Consider the following 10,000-nt stretch of genomic DNA (forward strand, 5'->3'; position numbering starts at 1 on the left):
CATTGTCTTTAACTCAAAGAAGCGATCTACATCGGCCGCTTAAAGAGCCCCTGTGACCAAAAAATCAATTCATTTTTTTCTTTGGATTTCAAAACTATGTTAACAAAACACTAAGTGACCCACGTTTTAAGCCTTGATTTCAAAGACACCTCTTTATTTTAACTGTAATTTTCCTATTTAATGGTCCGCCATTACTAACATTATGTTCTTGAGAGAGCTGGATCGAGGAGAAAATGACGTCAAAGGCTCACTAGTTTAAGAATGCAATACCTGTGTACGCCGCAGAATTAAGAGCGCCTCTCAGCAATTTTCACCTAAGACCATGCAAGATAAAAAAATCGAAAATTGCCAAACTTTGTCACAATAAAGTACTACCAAAACCATTTTTAGAAAAATATGTTTTAGTTTGTTTCGATAATTATTTTACCTGGACGGCGACTTTTTCGGTATGGAGTCTTGTGAGCGAGTGAAAACGACTCCAAAATGTTGCTCGTTTGAATCGCTATTTTTGAAATAACGAATGAGTTACTTGAAATTCAAAACAACATGGCACAACTACAGTAATTCCTTCACCCTTTAGCGCTGTTAACGGTACAATATACCAAAACTGGAATTTTTGACCAAATTTTAAAACTTAACCTTTTTTACATTGATTACAGAGTGCCAAATTTGTACGAAATTCGACTGTCAAAAAAGCATCCTGGTACATGGCTTTCTCAAACGGGATGATATTCATCGGAATAAGCAATGTTTCTGCTGCAATTAAATTCAATAAAATTTTTGGGTAAATGAAACGGAGGATTTTTGAGGCCCAATTTCAACATGCTGTTTGTCAACAAAAGTCGACCTTCGACCACCAAAGCGGAGGCGAGGTATATTGAATCACACACGCTAATCTCGATTTATTCACTGAACAATTCGAGTCTTTAGTCTTTAGGTTTACTGGAACTACTGTAGGTAAAATGGAACGTGTCATTTGAAATTTAACTGTTTTGGTTCAAGAGTGACATATCCGGTAATTAAAATAACTGACCTAAAAATTTGCATACTAGTAAGATTCATTCCATTCCATATTTTTACGCAAACAAGTTTCCTTAATTAACTTTCTGAACATACCTGAAAAACAAACAAAGAAAGGTATCCCCCTTTATATAAGTATACCCTGGTTGGATTTTCCTCGAAGCCCTGAAACGACCATCGAACCAGTCGAACGCTTTGTGACCTTCGTGAGTTGTGCCGTGATTGTGTCGTCAGAGCTGTCACGCAAGAGATTAAGACAAAGCATACAGACCAATGGCTTCGTGCGGTTATTCGGAGTTTGTTGGGGGAATTCGTGGCCCAAGTTCTGATAATCCAGCAAACGTTTAATGCGTAACAATAGCAAAATGTGATAAGGACACCAAGGCACACTTGAGAAGTTATAAAGTGTCGGATTCTTCTCTGGATACAGAGGCTAGGCTTTTGCTCGCACATGCGGGTCAGCTTTAACTGAAATCAATTAAATTAAGGTATTGAGCAGAAAATCACTTTGCGAAATCTGCAGATACCTACCTATTACAGACTTATAATGTCAAAAGCAGAATACCCGCCCACAAGAAATGGACCCTAACAACACTGCTGCCGCAGTGTCGCAGTCGTGTTGTTGGATACAGCTCGTTCTTTAATCCATGAGGCAAGCACTGCGGCACTAGCCAGTCCACTCAGCTCAATTTTAAACTTAAGTCGACTAGGCACTGCGGCAGCAGCCATTCTACTCAATCCACTCTATCCGACGTGAACCGCGCGAAACCCACTTTCGTTCACTTCGGCTCTGCGGCTAGCGGTAACGCATCTTTCAGGCATTTTTTCGCATCAACTCTAAAATCCTCATGTTCTCTGACCACGTGTTCCTGAATCTACGTCATAAGTCGAGAGAAGACTTCAGCGAATGGTATGCCAAAATGGCGTGCAATTTGCATGCTACTTAAAAAGTCGTAGAAAATTCGGCTCTCGTTTGAATGGAAAAATCCTTACGCTAAAGTTTATTTTTTAATATGGACTTTTAAAAGGGTTTTTTTTTATGTTATGGGCACTTTAACTGCAATGTTATGATACCATAAATTATGAAACACCAATAAATGCTTAACCAGATGCACTCATTAATGTGACGTAATAGGTTACCATGGAAACAAATGAGCCACCAAAAAAAACGCTATATATTATCTTTAAACGCGTATTTCACAAAAACGAACTAGGTGATTCCCATTTTTTATTGCTGGAGAGTAATTGGCACGCTAAGACAAAACTCATTGCAAAGTTTAAGAAAATAGGCCATTTCCGAGATCATGCCTGTTTCCTCTTCAAACCTGATCTAAGTGCAAAGTTATGTGAGATCTGGTAAAGTTCGACAGTACACCATTTTTCATTGGCTACTAAAAAAAGGTTGCGGCATTGCAATTTACGCTCCGTTTGGCTTATTTCGCGGGGCACTTAGTGAAGTTTGGTTTTCGCAAGCTCATGTGCTGTTTTGAATAAATGCCAGTTGTGCGGGGGAAAGTTCTTTTTTTCCGACGCCGGAAAAGCTTTACAGTTGAGGAAAATCATTTAAAAAATGTGCGACGTTTGTGTAAATGGTACTGACGAAAGCCCCACGTACCCTGCCACTCGAATAAAGTTCTGCGTAGCTTCTTGCTACGAGGTACGCAGAAACTAATAAATTCAAGTTTAAGTATGTAATTTATTCAAAACAGTATTTCTCGTTCTTAAAGCATGACTCGCGGATTAAGTCGTGATCAATTGTGAATTTTACGATTAGATTAAATACATTTTTCACGAGATCGTGTCAAGAAAATAGCGCTCGTTGCAGTGATTATGTCTAAGCACTCTTTAACATTTTCGCTTTCAATTTACGGTTTGATTAACTACACTTTTCACGAGATTGTGTGAAGAAAATAGCACTCGTTTACTGATTAAGCCTAAGCCTTCGTTTCAGTGATTCTTCAGTTGCTCCGACAATTAAACAATCTCGACCGTTCAAAAACAATCGCCTGTAGCCCTTCTTTCTGATTCGGCTTAATTTTAAGGTTTCCTTGTCCTCTACCCAAAAGAATCTCTTCAAGAATACTCTCGAAATCCATGTTTATTCCGCAAATTAACCCAAAATCACAACAGAGAGTACGAACATGCGCAGTGATAGAAAAGCCCGTATTTCGGGCCTCGCTAGCACTGAGCATGCTCGAAATCGAACTTTACCAGATCTCCCTTCCGTATGACCGTGGGAGATCTGGGTACGAGATTAGTGCGAAGTTCTTGTCATGAAAATTAGTTTTCATTCATCTGTAAAGGAGAACTGATTACCATCACAAAAACTTCGCACTTAGACTCGCTTTGAAGAGGAGGCAGACATTAAAGCTGAAGTGGCCTATTATCTGCAGCAGATTCATAGCCACCTTCACAATTGGGAATTTTATGGTGGTTCTGAATCCTCTCCAGATTTTTTTTAAACTTTGCAGAGTTTCATCTTAGCCTGCTAATCGCTTTTCAGCAATAAAAGATGGGGGTCACCTTAGTTCGTTTTTGAGATACTAAGTGCTTTAACATAAAATATAGGGCGTTTTTAGATGGTTCTTTTATTGCCATGGTAATTTATTACGTCACAGTAACATGTGCATCTTGTTAAGCGATTATCGGCCGGTGTTTCATGTGGTACCATAACATTGCCGTTAACTGAAACATTGTTAAAGAGCTAATTAGTCTGTCTAATGAGACATTCCCTCAAAAATGGTTGAACTGGTTTGAGCTACCTTAACACACACGCGCTAGTTAGCTAGCTAGTGTTTTTGATACATACAACGGAATTAGCATGGTTCTGGTCAATAGAATTCTCTAAAACCCGCAGACCACCACACCGTGTATGTCTTGTAGGTTGGAAAATTAGCCAGGATTTATTGTTCGTTAAAGCTCAGAGAGAGAGCGCAATCTATTCAAAAACTAGGTGCAAGTTCATTCAGAAAATGTGATTGAAATATATTTGGCGCAAGGTGGCTGTACGGCTACAGTGAGGGTGTATATATTTCTTATTTTACCAATATCTCGTCATTAGAAAACTAGGTATAGGGTTACAGATATATTATTATTATTATTATTATTATTATCATGATACTTATGTAATAATATTATATAAATTATACATAATACCAGTATATATTGTATATTATAATAAAGTTTCTATAAAACGCGCGCTCTCATTGGTTTAAACAGCGTGCTTTATGACAGTACAAAGCACGGAACAAACGAAAGCTCACGCCATCATCCGCAGAAATGGCAGATGAATTTCCGAATTTTTCCTTGGCTATTATTGAAGCTGTCAGTTAAAGGCTTGCTCAGATATTCTGTCAAGTGCTTTGGATGGAAGACCTCAGCCGTCGCCCGGTCCAGCAGTTCTTTCAAGCTCAGAAAGTCCTCTCGCTGGAGTTCTTCATTTACAAAATTCCCAACAGGTTTTCAGATTCCAGCCACAAGCAATGAACAGTTTGTTATCCAATTGTCATGTCGGAAACGTGCAGGTTTTCAAGGGCAACAATTCGGCCGGTTTTCACTTAACTTAATTATTTAGATCCTCTTTTTTGCTGTTTTTTACGGACTGAAACCGAAGATTGAGGCACTTGTTTTTCCATAAATTCGAATTTTGTGTGATTTCTGTCAAGCCACTTTCCAGCTGATTGATGTTTTGACAAGCCTATGTTTCATTAACCAGTCAAATAATTTTAAACTTTCTTACAAGCGCTCTGATTGGTCCAAATTAGCGTGTTTTATCAGAGTATAAAGCACTGTGCTGACGACACCTCAGTTCACCACAAGCAGCGCGCGCTTTGAAAATAAAGTAGAGTTTTTGAAGAAAATTACTTGTTCTTTATCATAAAACAAATGAAGAAGCCTTGACTGTGCTCTGTTCTGTTGTAAAGCACGCAGGAAGCGGCTAGACCACTCAAGAAGTAGGGAGAAACACTCGCCTATCGGCTCGTGTTTCCCCTACACTTTTTTCGTGCTCTAGCCGCTTCCTGCGTGCTTTACAACAGAACAGAGCACAGTCAAGGCTTCTTCATTTGTTAAATACATGTTATTATTAAATTTATATACTACTACTTATAATAATATTATTATTATCTATTGAAATGTATGTCAGAAAATAAGCCGGGAGACAGTAGCTTTGTAAGCTCCACTCGGAAATTCGAGGATAAATAAAGTTATGCATGAATGAATGTATGTATATCGATCGGTTGTTCTATTCATGCAATACTGTATTCGACAGTGGGGTTAGCCCTTACGCGATGCCACTGGAATCAGTACTTGGAGTAAGCTTTTGAAATTTTTGAGACTGAGCAAGGGTTAATCCGCGCTCCCCTTTCACTGCCATGTGTGATGCCCATTCATGTGGGCAGGCGCGATTTTTCTTATTACATCTCCATAGGATTCCAAATCGATCACGATGCCGTACGCAAATCGTCGTACCCAAAATGATATCGTATATCTCAAAAACACCTTTGAAAGCCATTAATAAGAAAACAATAACTGTTAGGTTTAGGCAGTGATACAATCCGGCTGCGCTGATCAATGTACTCGCTTCAGGGACAACTGGAAAAGTGAGTGCTCACAGTCTCGTACAACGATACATGATTCAGATGATTACATAGGTCTTACATCTCTTGCTTACTCCATTTTCGCAATTGGAACGATTGCTGAATACCCGTCCACAAAGGAGCGTTTACGTTTGCGACACTAGCCGCAGTGCCGAAGTGCCGATAGAGTGAATTGAGTAGGTGCCGCAGTGCCTTAGTCGACTTGAGGTTAAATTGAGCTGAGTAGACTGGCTAGTGCCGCGGTCCTTGCCTCATACACGACTGCGGCACTGCGGCAGCAGTGCTTTTAGGGTCCATTTCTTGTGGGCGGGTATTCTGCTTTTGGTATTAAGTCTGTAATAGGTAGTATCTGCAGATTTCGCAAAGTGATTTTCTGCTCAATACCTTAATTTAAGTGATTTCAGTTAAAGCTGACCTGCACGTGCGAGCAAAAGCCTAGCCTCTGTATCCAGAGAAGAATCCGACACTTTATAACTTCTCAAGTGTGCCTTGGTATCCTTATCACATTTTGCTATTGTTACGCACTGAACGTTTGCTGGATTATTAGAACTTGGGCCACAAATTCCCCCAACAAACTCCGAATAACCGCACGAAGCCATTGGTCTGTGTGCTTTGTCTTAATCTCTTGCGTGACAGCTCTGACGACACAATCACGGCACAACTCGCGAAGGTCACAAAGCGTTCGACTGGTTCGATGGTCGTTTGAGGGCTTCGAGGAAAATCCAACCAGCGTATACTTATATAAAGGGGGATACTTTTGTTTGTTTGTTTTGCAGGTATGTTCAGAAAGTGAATTAAGGAAACTTGTTTGCGTAAAAATATGGAATGGAATGAATCTTATGCACTAGTCAGTGGAAAGCCCCGCACCCCCATACCCGGGGAATGCGGGGCATTAGCCGGGGAATTCAGCGGTTTTGGACGGTCACTTTTGCCACGGTACGCGTGGTTTTCGACCGGCAGAATTAGGCGCAAGTGTCGGGGAGCGGGGAACTTGAGCGGGGCTTAGACGGGGATGCAGAATGTGGTCATTTCACGTTGTTGTTTAGTAAAGAACGGCAATGAAATGATTAGAATTATAACCCTTGCCTACACAGGCACTGTACTCGTTGCCGTTACCGTTGAGGTTTGCTTATTAAATTCCTTAAAACCGAATAAACGGCAAAATAATGAACAGCCAAAGAGCACAAAGCAAATGAAGGCCCAGCCGAACAAAAAGACAGCTGAGAGTGCAGAAAACATTTCTGTCAGGTAGTTTTCGAGAAAATTGCTTAGGCAGTCCATGCATCGCGCGAGTAAAATCCTCGGAAGAACTGGGCACCATGTCTAAAAATAACTTTCGAGGGATTACCTTGGGTATAAGGCCTATAGAGCGTTTTCACATGACGTCACAGCGGCCATGTTATTGTTCCATAACAAAGGAATGGCGACCATGATGGTGTATCAAGCTAATCCTCTGGGATTTGAACTCTGTTTGTATGCAAATACTTTCTAAGTTTCTTTTGTTTCAGTAATCCAATATGGCTGCTGGTCACGTGACTGAAAACGCTCCATATAGGAGATTTACTCTCTTACCTTGGTAATCTCTTGGTTATTTGCAAAATGTAGCTGGATTATGAGGCCATAAAATATTGGTAATAAGCCATTTCCTTAGTAAAATTTGTATAGCTCTTTGAGAATTGTTGTGATAGTGAACCGTTGTAGTCGGTTGAGTGTACTTGAGAATGGGTATGCTCATGCAAAGAAGGGAAATAACTGGAATATTGTCAGATTAAGTTGCTCGTCAAATGCATGTTTGGACTTATGTTGTTGTTATTTTTAATGGTTTTGACACCAAGGAAACTGGTATTTTTATTGCCATTTATAGGGCTGTGCTAAACCCAGTGATTAATATTACTGTTTTTGGAGAGATTGTAAAGTTTGGAATGCCAGATCTGTAACTCAAGGTAGATTTATTTGGGCTTTATGAGAAATGAACTGCATTGTTGATTTTCATGTTTGTCAAAGTTTAATTTGAGGTAAAATTCTTGAAGTATATTAATTTTGGTCAACATTGTGCTTTATAGTTTTGGAAGTACTATATTGTCCCGGGTGCAGGGGAGAAAAGTTTGGTTTTGACGTACAAAACTGCCCCGCATAGCGAGAAATTTGCTTCATTTAGAAGGCAGGCCTGGTCTAATGCCCCGGTATTCCCCGGGTATGGGGGTGCGGGGCTTTCCACTGACTAGTGCATTACTAGTATGCAAATTTTTAGGTCAGTTATTTTAATTACCGGATATGTCACTCTTGAAGCAAAACAGTTAAATTTCAAATGACACGTTCCATTTTACCTACAGTAGTTCCAGTAAACCTAAAGACTCGAATTGTTCAGTGAATAAATCGAGATTAGCGTGTGTGATTCAATATACCTCGCCTCCGCTTTGGTGGTCGAAGGTCGACTTTTGTTGACAAACAGCATGTTGAAATTGGGCCTCAAAAATCCTCCGTTTCATTTACCCAAAAATTTTATTGAATTTAATTGCAGCAGAAACATTGCTTATTCCGATGAATATCATCCCGTTTGAGAAAGCCATGTACCAGGATGCTTTTTTGACAGTCGAATTTCGTACAAATTTGGCACTCTGTAATCAATGTAAAAAAGGTTAAGTTTTAAAATTTGGTCAAAAATTCCAGTTTTGGTATATTGTACCGTTAACAGCGCTAAAGGGTGAAGGAATTACTGTAGTTGTGCCATGTTGTTTTGAATTTCAAGTTACTCATTCGTTATTTCAAAAATAGCGATTCAAACGAGCAACATTTTGGAGTCGTTTTCACTCGCTCACAAGGCTCCATACCGAAAAAGTCGCCGTCCAGGTAAAATAATTATCGAAACAAACTAAAACATATTTTTCTAAAAATGGTTTTGGTAGTACTTTATTGTGACAAAGTTTGGCAATTTTCGATTTTTTTATCTTGCACGGTCTTAGGTGAAAATTGCTGAGAGGCGCTCTTAATATGCAGCACGGGGGTTTTGGGCTTTCAGCCTTTTAAACTCATGCTTTGCATATATAATAAGCTGCGTTCACACGCTGAAATTTTAAGCTAGTGAGCCTCTGACGTCACTTTTCCATGGATCCAACCCTCTGAGGTCCAATCGGTAAGTTTTGAATGTGAGTAATGGCAGACCATGAAATCCAAAACTTACACTCAAAGTAAACGGCCTTTGGATAAAAATCAAAGCTCAAAATTTTGCCAGTCAGGTGTTAAGCAAACACACTTTCAAAATCTGAGGGAAAAAAGGAAGTGGTTTTTTTGATCACAGGGGCACTTTAAAGCCAGAACTAAATGCGCAATTACAACACAACAATAATTTTTGCTTCTTGTGACTCCATGATGTAATTAACACTCATGCACTTGCATGCGCAGAATTGTAACTGTTACTGTATTTTAAATTTCAAATTGCTAACGTACTCAAATTGTAAACGTATTTAAAACAGTGGAAAAGGAAACAACACATTAAACTGATGATGGCATGAGTCATGCCAAAACATGTCTTTAAAAAGTTGTATCGTGAGCTTGAAATTTCTGTTAATACTGTTATTGTCATGAAGTTATGGCAATGTTATATATGAAATAATAATAATAATAATAATAATAATAATTTTATTATTATTATTATTATTATTATTATTATTATTATTATTATTATGATTATTACTATTATCATCATCATTACTATTTCGATATCTATGATATCAAAAATGTAAAAGATCAGCTTACAGACTCATCTTGAATCTGCTCCAGAGACATGGTTTCTGTGTTAAGTTGATTCAAATACTCTTGCCTGAAAAGGTAACCAGGACTTCGCTCTTCATAAACAGTCTGAAAGGTATAACAATTACAAATAGTTCATTTCATCCTGAGGGAACAGTTGGAGTTCTTCCCCAAATCCTGAATGAAAACAACTACAGTGGAACATGAACATAGCATGCAAAGGCTTTCACACCTGTTGACTGCCCTACTCTTGAACAGTACATGAAGTCAGTTGCTAATTTGGACATAAACTTTTTGATAGCAAAAAATAATTAACAATTATTCCATGAGCGCGCGTTGGATATGAGATGGTAGCGTAGCGCCGAGTTGGCTATAACCAGTCTCATATCCAACAAGCGCGAACGGAATAATTGTTTTATTAAATTCCTTAAACTCCAAAATTTGGAAGTACGAAATGCAAGCGAAAAGAGGGAGCAAATCCGAGTGAAATCGAAAAGACTTGATGACAACTGATGCGATGTTGTGTAATACCTTGTGGTCAGATAGACGCAGGCTCATCACAAAAACATTTCTTGCCTTCTTGCGTACTTCTAAACGTCGGAATGGATCCAAACTTTCTGCAAAAATTTTTT

At 39.0% G+C, this 10,000-nt stretch overlaps 1 protein-coding gene across 5 annotated transcripts in view; it reads right to left on the reverse strand.

Annotated features, from left to right (window-relative positions):
• Positions 1-10,000, reverse strand: part of LOC138009491 (uncharacterized) — a 13,758-nt gene that overhangs the window by 3,471 nt on the left and 287 nt on the right. For 4 of the 5 annotated variants that reach the window (XM_068856525.1, XM_068856524.1, XM_068856523.1 and 1 more), the window contains exon 2: positions 9,375-9,476. In XM_068856525.1, the coding sequence (XP_068712626.1) occupies positions 9,375-9,476 (102 nt within the window). Of the gene's footprint in view, positions 1-9,374; positions 9,477-9,600; positions 9,678-10,000 lie in introns of those variants that run through there. The other variant, XM_068856526.1, reaches the window with a different exon arrangement.

The sequence above is a fragment of the Montipora foliosa genome, chromosome 7 (genome assembly GCF_036669935.1).
Source record: "Montipora foliosa isolate CH-2021 chromosome 7, ASM3666993v2, whole genome shotgun sequence".
NCBI lineage: Eukaryota > Metazoa > Cnidaria > Anthozoa > Scleractinia > Acroporidae > Montipora > Montipora foliosa.